The sequence below is a fragment of the Cetorhinus maximus genome, chromosome 11, assembly GCF_964194155.1.
Source record: "Cetorhinus maximus chromosome 11, sCetMax3.hap1.1, whole genome shotgun sequence".
Classification (NCBI taxonomy): domain Eukaryota; kingdom Metazoa; phylum Chordata; class Chondrichthyes; order Lamniformes; family Cetorhinidae; genus Cetorhinus; species Cetorhinus maximus.
This window is the reverse complement of record NC_135889.1, coordinates 17176340-17196579: the sequence shown is the minus strand read 5'-3', so window position 1 is coordinate 17196579 and position 20240 is coordinate 17176340. Positions and strand designations below refer to the sequence as shown.

Genomic DNA, 20240 nt, shown 5'->3' with positions numbered 1-20240 from the left:
CTTGGCTTCGCAGCAAGGTCCAATGCCCTGCGATATCTGGTGGAGATTTGGCACCAGTTCAGCCACGCTTTGCTTGATCGAGGGCTGCGATCTAGTCGAGGTTTCTGGTGATTGTAGAGACATTTCCATTCCACTTCACTCACTGCCACTATATAACAACTTGGTCTCGTGCTAACACAATATTTACAGAGTTTGCTGAGGTAAGGAAAACATTAACATTATTAAGAAACTTACTGTGGCTTCATCTTGCCATGAGGTTCAACCAGAAAGCAAGATTGAGACATTTCTGTGATGATGTATACTGTGCCTTATTAACATATCACAGTTAGAATTAATCCTATCTATACTACACTTTTCAATCTAGACTGAATAATCATTTCCTTATCGGTTTGAATGAAGTTGATACCTAGTTAAGCTAGATAAGTTTATAATGCTGTTATTAAATTGAAGAAATTATATGCTGCTTAACTTGACCCAAACACAGAGGTAACTATTACAGAAGAAAGTGAAGGTGATTACCAATATGAAGAGGTACTGCATTTTTTTTGTTTACTTTCAAATGAAATCTTTATAAATATATTATACGTTTGTTGTTTTTTCTGATTGGGCATTCAAGACACAAACAGTTCCACCCTTTAGGACCTTTAAGCTTGAATGGAAAATATTCCCGATGTAACCATGTGTGAAATGCCAGCTTGTAAAATTCGGGCTAAAGTGCAATTCACTTTTCCTGAAAGATGTTTACTATGGTAGTAAGTGTGTGCCTCTTCCAGCCAAACTAAAAACAGTTCTTCCTTTAAAGATGCTGTCTTGACCATTTGAACTCATGACTTTGCCATTGTTTGCATAATTAATTTCTTAGTGTTCCTACAAATATTCATTATACTTTAATTATTGTTATTTTAGTAGATTTTTTAGGATTGCAGACAAAAGCCTTGAATATAATTTCTTGCAGTGGTTAGTTTAGCTGATAATTTCTTTCTACTGGCATAGTTACATGTAAAATGTGCACCCTGAGACTTTCAACGAATTGTCAAATAACGCAAGTAGTTGGTTACACAATGTTCCACCTAGAATTGTTTCACGATCCTAAATAAAATGTGTGGGGTTATCTCTACACATTATCACTTTCCAGTTCTCTTGTTATTCTATTTTTTGTCCAAGCTAGCAGCAACATAGAATTAGTCATTTTATGTGAAACTAATCCTCCCATTATACCATGATTTGACCAATTGATGATCTGTTTATGCTTTTTTGTTTTGTTCAGATTCCTGCTGACGATGACATCAGTATTCTAGAAGGAGATGAAAGTTTGGAGAGTATAGTGAAAACAATAGAGCGACAGAATGAAGATTTAAAAGCTACAGTAAGAAGCTTTTATTGATATCAGGGTGAATTTGAGTATGTAGTTTAGCACATTTGAATTGTTAAACTATGAAATGAGTAAACTAAGTATTTTGATAGCTCCGGTGGTGACATTGAACTTGAGGGTTGGAAACATTTTACACAGTTTTGTGTTGGTGAATATTTATTAATTGAGGCATGATTGCTTCAGTAATCAACATATTTACTTTCTGATAAGTTAATGCATCCACTTCTATGTTAACATTAATTTTAACTGGAGTGAAAAGAGAAAGAGCTTGCATTTCCATTGTGCAATACATGACCCCAGAACTTCCGAAAGTGATTTACAGCCAAATGAAGAACTTTTCCACTGAAAGAGGTAATTGCTGAGTTTGAACTCCTCTGCTCCCAGCTATCCTGCCATAAACCAGCATCTACTGCTGAATCTTTGAATGTGCACCTTGCTAATCTAGTGCACGCATATTGTGGGATTCCGAATGACTTAGCTGATTTTTGTATGCAATTCGAATGTCTGGTAGCTTGGGAGGCCTCAAAGCCAACCCAGACATACACATCTGTAAACCCAAAGGGACTGAAACAGTCATCCTCAACAAATGTGACTATATCAACAAAATGAACACCATTCTTAATGATGGGTGCACGTTCATATCCATCGGACCTTCCGCGAAGCACAACCATACAGCCCTGCTCGAAAGCGAGTTACAAAAACGCTTGCTGAATTTGTGTAAGAGTAATGAGCTGCTGGGTGATATATTTGTTCTCATGATTCACTGCATTCACGTCTATATGGGCTGCCCAAGACACACAAAAGTGATGTCCTTTTACTTCCTATCTTATCTATGACTGGTTCTGCACAACATGAATTAGCCAAATGGTTGGGTGCGTTGCTACAACCAGTTCTGAACAAGTCTTTCACGTATAGGGCGAGGGATTCCTTCACCTTTGCAAAGACCATACAGGGCTTGCATATTAATAGCAATGCTATGTCCATGTGCTTGTTCAACATTGCTAGCCTATTCACCAATATAACGCTCAAGGAAGCCATAGCCATTTGCACCACATCACTATATCATGGTGATCTAGATGCACCACCAATGTCTGAATCTGTATTCATTGACCTTATGAACTTAGCAACTCGTGGAGTTGAGTTCAGTTTTAACAACACCATATATTTCCAAATAGGTGGTGTTGCCATGGGATCCACTCTAGGCCCAGCTCTTGCAAACATCTTTGTCGGTTTCCATGAGAAACACATCTTCGATGGAATGACACCTAACCTCCTACCCCTTGCATATTTCTGATACATTGATGATACATTTGCTATATATGAATCTGCAGCTGCACGTAAGAACTTCCTTACACACCTTAGTGGGCTCCATCCGGCACTCAAGTTCACCCTCAAAATGCAGCAATCAAATGAGTTCACTTGCTTTGATGTGCTACTTGAGAAATCTACCAGTGAGTTCTCTACAACTGTCTACCGCAAGCCTAGCTTTGTTGGTTAACGTAGATGTTGGGATTCCTACAGTTCTACGTGCTTAAGATTGGCCTTATCAGCAACCTCATAATAGGGCCCAAGCCATTTGCTCACTCTGTAAGCTTGAAGCTGAAATAGGGTGCATCAAAGCCATCCTGTGGGATAATGGCTACCCTGATCAGATCATTGGCACTGAATGGGCCTAAGGCTGCCACTTTTGGCCCTAATAAGTGCCCAGTCTATCTTGAAGGGCAAGGTGTCTCCAAAATTTGAGCAACGGGTGAAGCTAGCTGTTTCACGCTGTTACTATGCAGTAGCAACATGATTGGTATTCTCCACTAATAGGATGATGTCATCAAGCCAAAAAGACATTCTGCCAATAACAAAAATGAGTAATGTGGTATATGAATTTCAGTGCTGGTGTGATGCCAGGTATGTAGGCTGTACGTCCCAACAACTGTCGGATCATATCAAACTGCACGTCCCTTCGGCTGTTCACAACAGGCAAAGTACTACCCATACCTGACCAGCCCATACTTGCAAAACTCAAAAAATAGTGTCCAACATTAGATGTGATTGTGTGATTGGACAGCACTTGCTAAACAATCCTGATTGTGCTAAGAATTACACTGAAAGCCAATTTAAGATTAGTCAGGCTCGCTGTGTTGCACGCTTATGCATGCTAGAAGCCATGTATCCACAAACAGGGCCCGGTCCTTTTGCAGACAGAAGGTGCATGTCCATGTAGTGCTCCTTTTTCAATCAAACAAAAGCTTGGAGGACAGTTATTCTCTCAGGGCAGTACCTTGACCAGAGTCGATCTGCCTAGTTTAAATTCGCACAAAAGCTTGGCAGTTAACAGTTCTCTGTTGCATTCTCCATGGTAATGCCTCTACCAATCAGAATCCACTTGCCAACCAATCAGCACTCTCTTCTCATGCAGTATAAATTGTTGTTCCCTCTATTGTTGGTTTGTCTTGCGAGCTGCCCTGATGAGTGCAAGATGAAAAGCTTCGATAGCATGTCTTTTTTCAGCAAAACATTTGAACTATAATCACTGTTGTAATGTAGAAAATATGCCAGCTAACTTGCACATAGCAGAGTCTCTCATACACAGCAATTAAATACATGACCAGATAATCTGCTTTAGTGATGTTGAATGAGGGATAAATGCTGGCCAGGGCACTGGTAGAACACCACTGTTCTTTGAGTACTGACATGGAATCTCTTACATCCACCTGAAGGGGTAGATGAGGCCTCAGTTTAATGTCTTATCTAAACGGTTAGAACCTTTAACAGTTTAGCACTCTCCCAGTACTGATACTGATGTGTTACCTAAAGATAAAAACAAAAATACCTGGAAAAACTCAGGCGGTCCGACAGCATCTGTGGAGAGGAATACAGTTAACGTTTCGAGTCCGTGTGACTCTTCAACAGAACTAAGGAAAAATAGAAAAGAGGTGAAGTATGAGCTGGTTTAATGCGGGGTGGGACTGGTAGATCTGGATAGAGGGCCAGTGATAGGTGGAGATTGCCAAAAGATGTCATAGACAAAAGGACAAAGAGGTGTTGACGGCCGTGATATTAGCTAAGAAATGTGCTAATGGTGACATTAAGGGTAGAAAGCAGGACGAGCAAGGTACAGATCCCTTTCGATCTCTTCCCCCCACCCCACCCCCACTAGGGCTATCTGACATTGCTGCCATGGAAGCCACTTCCACGGTGCAAAGGCTGGACTCCAAGTTCTGCATGATGTTTTGTTCTATGGTGCTGCTACCTCAGCGGTCTGCTGTTACTCTTGCCTTCCTCATGAGGCTGCAGTGGCTGGCCAGCCAGCAGATCTTGACTATCTGAAGGCACAAAAGCATAAGGAGTGGATTGTGGTCAAGAAAGGACAGGTGGGGAGTAAATCAGGAGGTGCAAAATCAGTCATCTGCAGTATCCATTTCAATAGCACTATTCAGGATGAAGATGAGGATTGAATGGAGAAAGTACCTAAACTAGCAACTTACTATTGTCCTTGATGGCCTCAGCAGCACCAGATGCCACAGGCTCTGTGGCATTGGTCTTGAGGATTCCATGGACCATCTCCTTGAACGTGTTGAGGGGATACAGGCATGCTCATCCTCTGGCCTTCCCTATTTGGGAGTTGTGATTGTTGGAGGTCAGTCATCTCAGCTCCAGGACATCACTGCAGGAGCTCCACAGGGTGGTATCCTAGGCCCAACCATCTTCAGCTGCTTCATCAATGACCTTCCTTCCATCATCAGGTCAGAAGTGGGGATGTTCGCTGATGATTGCACAATGTTCAGCGCCATTCATGACTCCTCAGATACTGAAGCAGGCCATGTCCAAATGAAGCAAGACCTGGAAAATATCCATGTGGCAAGTAACATTCACGCCATGCAAGTGTCAGGCAATGACCATCTCCAACAGGAGAGAATCTAACCATCGCCCCTTGATGTTCATAATGTTCAATGGCAGTACCATCACTGAATCCCCCACTATCAACATCCTGGGGGTTACCATTGACCAGAAACTGAACTAGCCATATAAATACTGTGGCTACAAGAGTGTTTCTAGTTACAAATCTCCTTTCGTACTGATGCCTGCGTCCTGTTTCTAGACGATCTCGCTATCACGTTAACATTGTATCCTCCATTTTCTGTCTTACCACCAAATGACACATTGCCATTATGAACTCTGCCGGAAAGGAATATTTTCCAAGGAATTTATTTTAAGAGCTCCTGACATCTATTCTAGTAGTGTGTGCTTTTCCACAAATTTAACTCCCGTCAAACTAGAAGCCTGTCCATATTCGATACTCTGGGGCAGTCTAGTAACTTAAAGTTAAACTGATTGCATCTGGAAATTTCCCAATCTTGCAATATAGCCTACTGAATTCCATTGTGTAATCTTCTATGGAATTATCCTCCAACTTTCTAAATTTGTCAAAGTCTGACCACACTTCATAAGCACATAATAAATCATCCTTCTGATAGATCTTATCCATAAAATCTAATAACATTTCCAAACCTTCAACTGTGTCCAAATGTTCAGGCTCCAACTCCAGAAATACTTTGCACCTTATTTTGCCTTCATAACATAGCGTAAGTGCCAAAGCCATTCCCTGTTTTTTCCTTGGCAAAGAGGTAACCCATCTCCACGTGGTTTCTTCATTTTTTCATTTGTCATATGGTTGACACTCAGAAAAAATCAGTGGGTAATTATACCCTGACACTCTACATTTTGATTCGGCTATTTTTGAGCAACTTCAAACCACTTTACTCTTAAAGTTAACTCCAAATACAGTCTTTTGTCCAAAGAAAGTTTCGTTTCCAATCTTTTTACTTACAAGCAGCAACCATCCACTGCTACCACTGTTAAGCTCCAATAGCTATTAGGCAATAAAGACCAAGGCTGACCTTTGGATAGAGTTTTATTTCTAGTCCATAAAACTTTCTCTAATGAGAGAACTTGTCTCACCTGTTATCCCTTTTAACTCTTTTGAGTAACCAAATAAACTAAATTAAAGAAAGCGAGGGACAAAGTAAGAAGCAGCCCCTTAAAGGGATGTTATCCCGTTTATACAGCCAAATGGTTGTTAACTAACAATTAGTAATTGAACTCCTTTAAATGTTTCCTTCCCAAACATGCATCTCCCTCTTATTGAGGGAAGATTAGAAGATTATGGCAAGCCCTCCTGCTCTCCCCATTTCCACTTCCCTCAGCAACCTGGGATGCAAGCCAAAGGACCAGGCGACATATAGCATAATCATCCTTTCCAACATATACCTGTATTGCCTTTCAGTTTTCCTCCCATCCATTATCTCTAACATCTCCACTTCTGATATTTTGTCAGCATTCTCTTCCTTAGTAAACACAGATACAAAGTACTCATTAAATATTCTCACCCTGCCCTGCACCTTCTTTGTTCCTAAAGGGCCCCAGTTTGACTCCGAATGCCCACTTACCATTTACATGCACACAGAAGATTTTTGGATTCACTTTTATGTTAACTGTTATTCTATTCTCATTCTCTCTTTGCCAGTCTTATTTTCCTCTTCACTTCCATTCTCAACTTATTGTATTTGGCCTAGTTCTTGCTTGAAGAATTTGCCTGACATGCATTGTACATCTTTTTGTTTCATCATATGCTCTATCAGTCTTGTCATTCAAGAAACCCTGGCTTTGGTTTCCCTGGCCTGCCTTCCTTTTTGAAATGTGTTTATAGACTCTTGATGTCTACAGCACAGAAGGAGGCTATTTGGCCCATCATGTCCATGCCGGTCAACAAAGATCTGACTACACTAATCCCATTTTCCAGCACTTGGCCCATAGCCCTGGAGGCTATGGCAACACATGTGAATATCTAAATATTTATTAAATGTTACGAGAGTTTCTGACTCAACCACCCTTTCAGGCAGTGAGTTCCAGACTCCCACCACTCTCTGGGTGAAAAAATTTCTCCTCAACTCCCCTCTTACCCTTCTGCCTGTTACCTTAAATCTATGCCCCCTGGTTATTGACCCCTCTACTAATGGAAAAAGTGCCTTCCTATCCATCCTATCTATGCCCCTCATAATCTCATACACCTCTATCAGGTCCCCTCTCAACCTTTGTTGCTCCAAGGAAAACAACCCCAGCCTATCCAATCTTTCCTCATAGCTCAGACCCTCTAGCCCAGACAGCATCCTGGTAAATCTCCTCGGCACCCTCTCCAGTGCAATCACATCCTTCCTATAATGTGGTGACCAGAACTGAACGTAGTACTCCAGTTGTGGCATAACCAGCGTTTTATACAGTTCCAACATAACCTTCCTGCTCTTGTATTCTGTGCCTCAGCTAATAAAGGCAAGTATCCCATCGGCCTTCTTAACCACCTTAATATTTCTGCCCTGCTACCTTCAGGGATCTATGGATATGCACACCAAGGTCCCTCTGATCTTCAGTACTTTCCAGGGTCCTACCATTCATAGTGTAGTCCCTTGCTTTGTTACCCCCCACCAACTGCATTACCTCACACTTTTCCAGATTGAATTCCATTTGCCATTGCTCTACCCACCTGACCAGTCCATTGATTTCCTCCTGCAGTTTATGGCTATCCTCCTCTCTATTTACCACCCTACCAATTTTCGTGTCATCCACGAACTTCTTGACCATGCCCCCTATATTTAAGTCCAAATACTTTATGTACACCACAAACAGCAAGGGCCGCAGTACTGAGTTCTGCGGAACCTCACTGGAAACAGATTTCCAGTCACAGAAACATCCCTCTACCATCACACTCTGCTTCCTGCCTCTCAGCTAATTTTGGATCCAATATGCCACTTTGCCTCGGGTCCCATGGGCTCTTACTTTCTTGATCAGTCTGCCATGAGGGACCTTAACAAAAGCCTTGCTAAAGTCCATGTGGACCACATCAAATGCATTACCCTCATCACTTCTCCTGGTTACCTCCTCAAAGAATTCAATCAAAATTGTCAAACACGACCTTCCCTTAAATTAATCTGTGTCTCTCCAAGTGCAGATATATTCCCTTAAAATTCCTTCTCGTAACTTCCCCGCAACCGAGGTTAGACTGACTGTCCTGGTCTATCCCTTCTTCCCTTTTATAATAATGGGACAATGTTAGCAGTGCTCCAGTCCTTTGGCACCTCATCTGTGGCCAGAGAGGATTTGAAAATTACTGCTAGGGCCCCTGATATCTCTTCCCTTGCCTCCCTCAACAGCCTGGGATACATCTCATCCGGGCCTGCGGACTTAGCCACTTTTAAGGCCACTAAGCCCGCTAGTACCTCCTCTCTCTCTGTTAATTTCCTCTAATATTTCACAGTCCTCCACCCTGTCGCCTATATCTGTGTAGCCCTTTTCCATTGTGAAGACCGGCACAAAGTATTCATTGAGGACTGCACCCACGTCTTCCGGGTCCACACACACATTACCTCTATGGCTCCTAATTGGCCCTACTCGTTCCCTAGTTATTCTCTTGCTCTTTATATATTGAAAAAACCCCTTTGGGTCTTCCTTTACTGTACCCACCAATGCTTTTTCATGCACCCTCTTAGCTTTCCTAATTTCCTTTTTAAGTTCCCCTCTGCACATTTTATACTCCTCTAAGGACTCTGCTATATTGAGCCATTGGTATCTGCCATAAGCTTCTCTTTTTTTCTTAATCCTAACCTTTATGGTCCTTGGCATCCAGGGTTCTCTGGACTTGGTTCCCCCGCCTTGTCTTTACGGGAACATATTTGCTGTGTACTCTCGCTATTTCCTCCTTGAATGCCTCCCACTACTCTGACACAGTTTTATTTGCAAGTAGCTGCTCCCGGTCCACTTGGGCCAAATCACATTTCATTTTAGTAAAATTTAGCCTTTCCCCAGTTTAGACCTTTCATTCCAGACCCAACCTTATCCTTTTCCATAACTATCCTAAATCTAACTATTATGGTCACTATCTCCAAAATACTCCTCCACTGATACACCTTCCAACTGCTCGGGCTCATTTCCAAATATTAGGCCCAGAACTGGCCCCCCCTCTTGTTGGGCTTTCTACGTACTGGCTAAAAAGCTTCTCCTGGGTGCAACTTAAGAACTTTGCTCCCTCCCAACCTTGCACACTAAAACTCTCCCAGTTAATATTTGAGTAGTTAAAATCCCCGACTATTACTGCCCCATTATTCTTACACTTCCCTGAAATTTGATTACATATTTGATCTTCTATCTCTCCCTGACTGTTTGGGGGTCTAACGTACACACCCAACAATGTGTTTGCCCCTTTTGTGTTTTTTTACGTCTACCCATATGGCTTCATTTGATGATCCTTCCAAGCTATCATCCTTCCTCACTGCTACAATTGATTCCTTGATCAATGTTGCAACCCCCCTCTTCTATCCTGCTCTTTATCTCATCTGAATATCCTATAACCAGGAATGTTGAGCTGCCAATCCTGCCTTTTTAGCCAAGTCTCGGTCATAGCTATGATATCATACTCCCATGTGCCTATCCATACCCTCAGCCCGTCTGTCTTATTCCTCAGGCTCCTTGCATTAAAATATTTTCCATTTAGCCTTGCTAAACTCACTTCTTTCTAATCTAGCCTATGTTTCCTCTGCCTACTAACTCACTTACTAGTGTTTTAACTTCTAATTCCATCTCAGCTTCTCTCTCCTCTGAACTACTTTTCAGGATCCCATCTCCTCGGCAATTTAGTTTAAATCCGTCCCAACAGCATTTGCAAACCTCCCCGCGAGGATGTTGGTGCTGTTCCTGTTCAGATGTAACCCATCCAACTTGTACAGGTCCCACCTTCCCTAGAAACGGTCCCAACGCACCAGGAATCTAAAGCTTCCCTCCTGCACCATCTCTCCACACACGCATTCATCTGCTTTATCCTTCTGTTCCTATACTCACTAATGCATGGCACCGGGAGTAATCTGGAGATTACTACCTTTGAAGTTCTGCTTTTCAATTTCTCACCTAACTCCATAAAGTCTGCTTGCAGGACCTCATTTGTCTTTCTTCCTAAGTCATTGGTCCCAACATGGACGACGACCTCTGGCTGCTCATTCTCCCCCTTCAGAATGTCCTGCAGCTGTTCCATAACATCCTTGACCGTGGCACCCAGGAGGCAACATATCATCCTTGAGTCACATCTACAAGTGCAGAAGTGCCTGTCTACTCCTCTCACTAACGAATCCCCTAACACTATTGCCCTTCCACACTTCTCCCTCCCACCCTGAGCACCTTTGCTCTAGTTGGCTTCCACAGAGGAACCGCCACTCTCACCGTTTTCTAAGGCCGAAAAACGAGTGAGATGCACTCGGGCGATTCCCTCACTACCTGCCTGGTCCCCATTTCCTCTCTGCTTGTAATTCCTTAAGCTGCGGGGTGACCACGTCCTGAAACGTGCTATCCACAAGCCTCTCAGCCTTGTGAATGCACCGTAGTGCCCCCAGCTGCCGCTCAAGCTCCAAAACCCGGAGCTCGAGTTGCTCCAGTTGGAGGCAACTCCTGCACACATGGTCACCCAGACTGCCAGAATCGTCGAGGATTTCCCACAGCGCAGGATGTGCAAATCGCGGGACTGAGCTCCCCAGACGTATCTTAACTAAATAGAATATGGACCCTGGCTTTTATTTTGCCCTTACTCCTGCTTGTGAATAGACTAGATGCTAGACCGTCCTCTTGCACTCTCCTCTAGGTGCTGCTGACCGCCTGTCCCAGGGTCCTGCCCTCACACTCTCCTCTAGGTGCTGCTGACTGCCTGTCCCAAGGTCCCCTTCTCGCACTCTCCCCTAGGTGCTGCTGACTGCCTGTTGCAGGGTCCTCCTCTCACACTCTCCTCTCAGCCTGTACCTGAAAGATCTCTTCCTTGAAGACCACCTATATTCTGTTACAGTGTTTCCTGACAAACTTTGGTTTCATTTTATTCTGGCTAGATCCCTTCCTGTGCCATCGATGTCAACTTTTTTTCCAAATTAGAAGTTCTACTTTCGACTGTTCCTTGCTCTTCTCCATTACTAATGTAAACCTAATGATGGAACGAGGCTGAGATAATTTATTTGCTTGGCACTTCTGGCTGAAGATGTTTGCAAATGCTTCAGCTTTGTCTTTTGCACTCGCTTGCTGGGCCTTCACCATCATGGAGCTCTTTCTCCTGTGAGTTGTTTAATTGCCCATTATCTTTCATGACTCAATCTGGCAGGACTGCAGAGCTTTCATCTGTTGGTTGTGTGATTGCCTAATCCTTTCTTTAATAGGCTGCTTCTGCTGTTTAGCATGCGTGTAGTCCTTTCTATAGTTTCACCAGGCTGTCATCTCATATCTTTAGGCATGCCTAGTCTAGTGCTGCTCCTGGCATGCTCTTTTATACTCCTCATGAAACATGTTTAGTCCCCTGGCTTGACGGTAATGGTACAGTGAAGGAAATGCTGGCCATGAGGTTACAGATCGCTTCAGAATGTAATTTTGCTCCTGCTAAAACCATAGAAAAGTTATGGGGCAGAAAGAGGCCATTCAACCCATCATGTCTACGCCGGCCAAAAGAGAAAAAAATAAATTAGCCATTCATTTTAATCTCACTTTCCAGCCCCTGGTCCGTACCCTTGCAGGTTACAGCACTTCAGGTGCAGATCCAGGTACCTTTTAAATGAGTTAAGCATTTCAGCTTCAGCCACCAATTTGAGCAATGAATTCCAGACACCCACCCCACTCTGGGTGAAAAAGTTTATCACCTTAAATCTATGCCCCCTGGTAATTGACCCCTCAGCTAGGGGAAACAGGTCTTTCCTGTCTACCCTATCTAGGTCCCTCATAATTTTGTACACCTCAATCAGATCACCCCTCAGTCTCCTTTGTTCTAAGGAAAACAACCCTAGCCTATCTAATCTTTCCTCATTGCTGCAATTTTCCAGTCCTGGCAACATTATTGTAAATCTCCTCTGTACTCTCTGCAGGGCAATTATGTCCTTCCTGTGATGTGGTGACCAGAACTGTGTACAAAATTCCAGCAGTAGCCTAACCAATGTTTTATACAGGTCCATCATTACATCCCTGCTTTTGTATTCAATATCTCGTCCAGTGAAGGAAAGCATTCAATGTGCTTTCTTTACCACCTTATCCACTTGTCTTGCCACCTTCAGGGACCTGTGGACATGTACTCCAAGCTCTCTCACTTCCTCTGCCCCTCTCAATATCCTCCCATTTATTCCCTTGCTTTGTTTGCCCTCCCCAAATGAATTATCTCACACTTTTCTAGATTGAATTCCATTTGCCACTTTCCCAGCCACTCAACCAAACCATTAATACCTTTCTGGGGACAATAGCTATCCTCTTCACTATCAACTACACAGCCATTTTCTGTGCCATCTGCAAATTTCCCATCATGCCACCCACATTTAAGTCTAAATCATTAATATATACAACAAACAACAAGGGCCCCCAACACTGAGCTCTGTGGAATGCCACTGGAAACCGTTTTCCATTCGCAAAAACATCCATTGACCATCACCCTTTGTTTCCTGTCACTGAGCAAGGTTTGGATCCGACCTGCCACCTTCCCCTGTATCCCATGCGATCTCACTTTTCTGACCAGTCTGCCATGTGGGGCCTTATCGAATACCTTACTAAAATCCATGTAGACAACATCCACTGCACTACCCCCATCAACCTTCCTTGTTACTTGCTCAAAAAATTCTATTAAATCAGTAATACATGATCTTCCCCCAACAAAACCATGCTGACTATCCCAGATCATTCCGTGCCTTTCTAAGCGACAGTTTATCCTGTCTCTCAGAATTGATTCCAATAATTTGCCCACCATTGAAGTCAGACTGACTGGCCTATAATTTTATGGCCTATCCCTTGCACCCTTTTAAAATATTGGTACAATGTTCTCAGACCTCCAATCCTTTGGCACCTCCCCTGTTTCTAGTATGGATTGGAAAATGATCCTCAGAGCAACCACTATTTCCTCCCTAGCTTCCTTTAACAGCCTGGGACACAATCCATCTGGCCCTGGTAATTTATCTACCTTCAAGAATGCTAGTCCCTCCAGTACTTCCTCTCTCATTATGCTTATTGTATCTAATATTTCACACTCCTCTTTAACTACAATATCTGCATCATCTCTCTCCTTAGTTAAGACAGAGACAAAATACTCATTGAGAACCCTGCCCATATCTTCAGTATCAACACTCAAGTTACCATGTACATCTCTGATAGGCTGTACCCTTTCCTTAGTTATTCTCTTGCTCTTAATGTAATGGTAAAATATCTTTTGGTTTTCTTTGATTTGATTGCCAATATTTTTTCATACCATTTTTACAATTCCCTTTCTTACTTCACCCTTGTCCTTCCTATACTCCTCTAGGCTTTCTACAGGATTTTTTTGTGACTGTTATTTTTTTTTGCTTTATCTTGGCCTGTTTGCTTCTGGATAACCATGGGGCCCTAGATTTGGCAGTACCACCCTTTTTCTTTGTGGAGACATGTCTACACTGTGCTCATAGAATCTCGCTTTTGAATGCCTCCCACTGATTTGATACCGTTTTCCCTTCTAGTAGCTGTATTCAGTCCACTTTTGCCAGTTTACCTCTCAGATTTGTAAAATTTGTATTCTCCCAATTTAGAACTTTTACTCCTGCTCCATCTTTGTCCTTTTCCATAATGATGCTCAATCTAACTGCATTATGGTTACTATCTCCAAAATGGTCACCCACTGCTACTTCATCCACTTGCCCAGCTTTATTTCCTAAGACTAAATCTAAAATTGCACCCTGTCTCATTAGGCTTGTTACATGCTGGCTGAAAAAGTTCTCTTTAATGCAGTCCAAGAATTTTGTGCCCTCTGTGCCCTTCACACTGCTCGTGTCCAAATTGATATTAGTGTAGTTGAAGTCTCCAACTATTACTGCCCTATTGTTTTTGCACTCAGAAATTTGCCTACATATTTGTTCTTCTAACTCCCTCCCACTATTTGGGGGTCCATAATATACTCCTAGCAATGTGGCTGCCTCTTTTTTATTTCTGAGTTCAACCCATATGGCCTCATTTGATGCTTCATTTAGTATATCATCCCTCCTCACAGCTGTAATTGTTTCTTTAACCAATAATGTTACACCACCACCTTTTTTATCCCCCTCTCTATCTTGCCTGAAAACTCTATATCCAGAGATGTCGAGCTGCCATTTTTGCCCCTCTTTAAGCCAAGTTTCCATTATAGCGATGATATGATGCTGCCACGTATCTATCTGTGCCCTCAGCTCATTGGCTTTATTTGCTATGCTTCTTGCACTTACATATACACCTTTTAACACTGCCAAATTCCTGTGCTGTACACTTTTTAATCTGTGCTTCTGCCTTTCAGAGTCACTCAGTAATTCTCCATCTCACGTTCCCTGCTCTGAATTTGCCCTCAGGTTTGCAGCCCCCTGTCAATCTAGTTTAAACACCCCGCAAAAGCACTAGCAATCTGCCTGCGAGGATATTCGTCCCACTATGGGACTTTTTTTCCTCAAGAACCGTGTGGTGGTCACTCCGACCAATGCTGTCATAATCAAATGTCTCTGTGACAGGGAGATGGGTGAGGACGAGGTCAAATAGGTTTTTTCCTCTTGGCTGTCTCAGCACCTGCCGCAAGCCCAATCTGCCAGCAATACCCTTCAGGAGATGGCCAGCTCGGTAAGTAGTGGTATTTCCGAACAATCTTTGGTGATGGACAGAAGCCTCTCATCCAGAGCACATTCTGTGCCTTTCCTAACCTCCATGCTTCTTCCAAATGGTGAAGATGGAGGAGCACCGATTTACCAGCTGAGGGAGGGCAATAGATGGTAATTAGTCAATTTCACCACTCATGTTTGACCTGATGCCGTGATTAAATTTATAAAGTTCAGAATTTAGATTGTGATCTTTAAGAACAATAATAACTTCTTCATGTAGATGCCTAATTATCTGACATGAGTATTTATTGTTTTGCAGGCTCAGGAGGGTGATTTGTTTCTGGAGCACACTGAGCCCCAAAGACCAGAAGTAGTTGATGATTTTCTAAGAAATTTTCTTATCAAGATGGGAATGATGAAAACTCTTGACTGTTTTCAAACTGAATGGTAAAAATGGATTCATCTTGTGTGCAAGATCTATACACTTAACTTTGAGATGCTTTCTTTCCTTGTCTCGGGTCCCTTTTAAAATTGTGTACATAACCTACATATGTCTGATTCATATGGTGATTTCTAAGTTGGGTGCAGTAAAAATTTCACCTTGCAGTCTATTTCCAGACTTATACTTAGTTTTCAAAATTGCCAAATAAAACTAATGCAGTATTTCAAATCAATTTTATTGCAGGCCCCTCATTTTCAGTACTTCAGAGCATTTGCCCAATCAGTTGATCCATAATGAATACTTCAATTCTGTAACTGTCTTTAAAAATGTGATTATGCCAAAATCTTTTCTTTTCTAATGTCATTAGATATGAAATTAGCCTTTCTTCCACATCATTTTTGTGGAGGTTGAAAGCATGGCTTAGTTTATAAGTGAATACATTACATTGGTCTTCACAAAAGTAAAGCAGAAGTTTGAGAAATTGGATAGGATAAAAATATAGAGGAGGTACTTAAACAGTTGGCAGTGCAACTGGTCCAGATGAGATACATCCTAGATTGCTGATGGAAGTAATTATGGAAATAGCAGAGGCTCTAGCCACATACTTTCAATCCTCCTCAAATATGGGAGTGGTGCCAGAGGACTGGAGGATTGCATTTTTGCACTACTGTTCAAAAAAGGGATGAGGGATAAGCCCGGTAATTATAGGCCAGTCAGTCCATCACGGCATTGGGGAAACCTGAAAACAATAATCCAGGCAAAATTGTAAATTGGAAAAATATGAATTAATCATTGACACCCAGCACATGATAGAATTATTTGATAAAATTAAGAGGTTTGATGAAGGTGGTGTGTTTGGCATTGCATATATAGACTTTCAAAAGACATTTGATAAAGTATCACAGAATAGACATGTTAGCAAAATTGAAGCCCACAGTATTAAAGGGGCAGTGACAACATGGATACAAAATTGGCTAAGGGACAGAAAGCAGAGTAGTAGTGAATGGTTGTTTTTCAGACTGGAGGGGAGCATACAGCAGTTCCCCAGGGGTCGGTATTAGGACCATTGCACTTCGTGCTACTGGAGCTAGCACTATGAAAGTCAGAGGCCCTCAGAATGGCATTAACAATGCTTTTAGTGCGACGCCCTGTGCTGGGAAGGGCGCGAGCTGTGCACCAGAATAGTTGATTGTGATATCAAACAGCCATTCTGGTTTATGAAACATGGACCACACATGTTCACTGAAACCATTCACTTTCCACTCATACCTCAACATGCAGTCATCTGCGAGAGGAGCCTCCACCTGTGCTGCTTAAAGGGCTAGCCATCCAACTTGCAGGTGATTTTGACTAACATCAGCTGTTACAAAGTTTGTGGAAGTAAAAGTGAACTGATTTTGAAAGTGTTGCGGTGAGTTGTTGGATTTGGCAGGGTCTGTTGCTGCATCTCACAGGGAGAACACTGGATTTGGTGATCTGTCCACACAAAGGCTGCAACAAGTATAGGGGCTGTAGTTACAATGTCTTGGGTTTGCAAGAGAACAGAGAGGTGGAGCAGAGGCTGTGGAGAGGGGAAGCTCTGTGCAGAGGGTGGAAGCAGAAGGGGCATCCAGGATGAAACAACAGTTAGTAGCAGTGTTTGTAGCATCGATGCTGCCATTCTGGGAGTAGACAGCAGGTTCATGCTCCACTGTCCCACAGCCATTTCCCCGTAGTGATGCCTTAGCAACCTGACTAATCTTGGAGGGCTGATTGATGGGCTGCTGTCCTGGCATGCATGCCTTTTGATCACAGAAATCTGCAGCCATGATGGCAACAGTCTGAGAGTGCATAGTATCAAACAAGGATCTCATGATCTTCATCTGAGCTTCACTGCAGCACTGAGACATTGGGTGGCTTCTTCCTGTGCTGCAATGGAAGCTAAGCCACCAGATGCTGCATCATGGTTGTGCCTGCAAGTACAGGCTTGGAGTTGGCCACCACTTCCATGGTGGAAACGATAGGGTTCAACCTCCGTACACTGCCCTGTGCAGTGTTGAAACCTGAATCTGCCATGCTCCTTGACAGTAATGGGCTGTCTGGCAGGTTTGCTAATGAACCATTCACCTGTGTTCTCCTGTACACCACCCATTCAAAGTCTTTATCTGAGTCCCTGCAGCAGAGCTTGTCTGCATTTATTCCCTCTGGAGAGCAGGCAAATGAGCAATGCTTTTCCCCAGCCTGGCTACAATCCACTCATGCCCAATAATTCATCACTTGCAGACCTTGATTCCAACTAGCCTCTGAGGATTGCCCATTGCCAGTCATCTGAGTTTCTGGCTGAGTGTGTCAGATGAGTGATATTGCTTCTTCATCAGCAGTGTGATATTGCTCTCTATGTCCCTCCTGGATGTGCTATGGCTGGGCAGGTGACAATTCTGTAAGCATAAAATCAGAAAAGGAAAGCTGGGGTGAGGAAGCGGGGGTGGAGTGTAAAGCCAGAGGTACATGCAGCTTGCTCATCATGCCAGAAAGCAGCATGAGGGCAAGGTAACAGTTGAGAAAAAAAAAAGGCAGTAACATCTATCATCCTGAATGCTATCATCTGCAGTATACCCATAATGTGTAGCACCATTTTCTCCATTGGGCTCGGGATGAAGGCATGCCTGTTCCTTGCTGGTTTGGCTTTGGTCACTTCTATTGTTTGTCACCTATTGTGTTGCCACCAGCGATAGAAAGGACAAGATTGTGTTGCATTGTGCTTGGGTGATATGCCTGCCACAGCTGAATAACAAAAGGTATGTGGAAACAGTGGGAGGTGGGTATGAGACATTATAGGAAGGTGTGTGAGGGTGAGGTGAAGTATGTGAATGTTAGGTTGACCCCTGAAAACTAGAGACTACTGATGGGTAAGTGGTGTGGATGTGATGCATTGAGTAACTTGAGAGGTTGTTGGTGTGGTTGGTAGGAGATATCATGTAAAGATGCATTCATTGATGTTGACCACTCACGTGAGGTCATTAGACTTCTTATGGCACTGCTGTCAGCAACTCGAGGCCAGACTCCGGGCATTGACCACCCTGGCCACTTGCTCCATTTCCTTCAGAGGGTGATCCATGAGGGCTTCCTCGCTCTCCAAAGATATATAGCCTCTTGCCTCATTTCAATCTCTGCCACTAAAGCCTTCAGCATTGCATCCATGAACCTAGAAGCTCTCTCTCTCCCTGGTGCTCCATTTTTAGCAGTTTCTACCTGCAACCAGTGCAGGTACAGGCAGTTAGCAGCAGCTTCCTTCAAATGAGTGCTGCCCCTTCAAGAGGGGCTCCATCACATGCCATCGGCGCATGCTGCTGGGCCTCCTGCTGAGCGTTCAGCCAGAAACCAGCGTGGGCTCTTCTTGGCCCAGCATTACAGTCCTTTAGATGAGTGGCAGCACAAAGTTTGCATGCTATCTACTAGGACTGAACTCAAGCAGATTGCGAATCATGATTCACAATGAATTCGTAATGAATTTTTAGCTCATAAGTACAAAAGTAAGGAAGTTGTGCTGAGCCTTTATAAATCACTGGTTAGGTCTTACCTATTGTATTCTGTCTAATTCTGGGCACTAGAATTCAGGAAGGATGTCAATGCCAAGAAGCTGTGCAGAAAAGTTACTAGAGTGATGCCAGGGACCCCTTACCTGAAAACTTTAACATAATTTTTGCTTGCAAGTGTACTCAATGCTCTCATTTACAATTTGACATCAAAAGCTCTAATTTGGAATGAATTTTACATCAAATTTGATAGTGCGCTCAAGCCTATATCCAGCGTGCTCAAAGCTATCAAATGCGCTCAGCAATTCACATTGAAAAATACAAGGGAATTAATTACTTAAATAATATCTGAACGTATTCAGTTTTTCATTTTGTCCAAAAAAATCATTCCGCTATACAGTACATGCTTGGGTGCACCGCCTGATCCCAGCAGTTCTTAATTCAGTTTAACCTCAGGGTCTATACTTTCCACCCAACCCCCAGGTCTCAGGGTCTAAACTCTCGCATCGCCTCCCCCTAACCTCCAAATGAAGGTGGAAAATTTCCCCTCCCTCCCCCACCAATTTCAATTCTCTCCCTCCAGCTTCCAAACTTTCTGCCCTCCTTCCAGCTTCCACACACTCCTCCCTCTCTCCAGCCTCTAGCCTCCAAACTCTCCCTCTTCCCTCCAGCTTCCAAACTCTCCTCCATCCCTCCAGCCTCCAAACTCTCCTCCATCCCTCCAGCCTCCAAACTCTCCTCCATCCCTTCAGCCTCCAAATTCAGCTTTATCCCACTTGTGTCCAAACTCTTCCCCCCACCCCACCATCTCCGGACCTTGGGCCTCACCAACCTCTTTCAACGTCACCCCCCTCCTGACCTCTCTTGATGACCTTCGCTCCAAATTACTCAATACTTTCCTCATTGCCATGGCCCTTGCTGCTCCTGCGATGCCTTCAAATCTGCACCAGGGCTGGCTAGAAAACGTCACTTCTGGTTTCCAGCTGGCCCTGTGAACAGAATCTCTGGTTAGTGCTGGGGGGAGGAAAGGGGAAGGGGGAGGGGAGGGGGGAAAGGAGGCGAAGGGGGAAAGGAGGGGAGGAAGAAGCAGGGAAGGGGCAGGGGGGAGGAGGAAGGAGGGGAGAGGGGGAAAGAAGGGAGGGGAGAAGGAGGAGCGAATAAGAGGTGTGGTGGGAGGGAGGGCAGAGAGGTTGGGTGGGGGTGAGGGGGGGTGTTACCCTACACACTGCAAACATAATCAGCTGGGACTTAGGAAAATTTTGGCTGTATATATAGTCACA

At 43.5% G+C, this 20240-nt stretch overlaps 1 protein-coding gene across 1 annotated transcript in view; it reads left to right on the top strand.

The window, feature by feature from the left end:
* Positions 1 to 20240, top strand: part of spag16 (sperm associated antigen 16) — a 1278115-nt gene that overhangs the window by 24230 nt on the left and 1233645 nt on the right. Inside the window, exons 2-4 of the mRNA XM_078551570.1 lie at positions 485 to 531; positions 1268 to 1366; positions 15323 to 15450. Coding sequence (XP_078407696.1) covers positions 485 to 531; positions 1268 to 1366; positions 15323 to 15450 — 274 coding nt within the window. The remainder of the gene's footprint in view (positions 1 to 484; positions 532 to 1267; positions 1367 to 15322; positions 15451 to 20240) is intronic.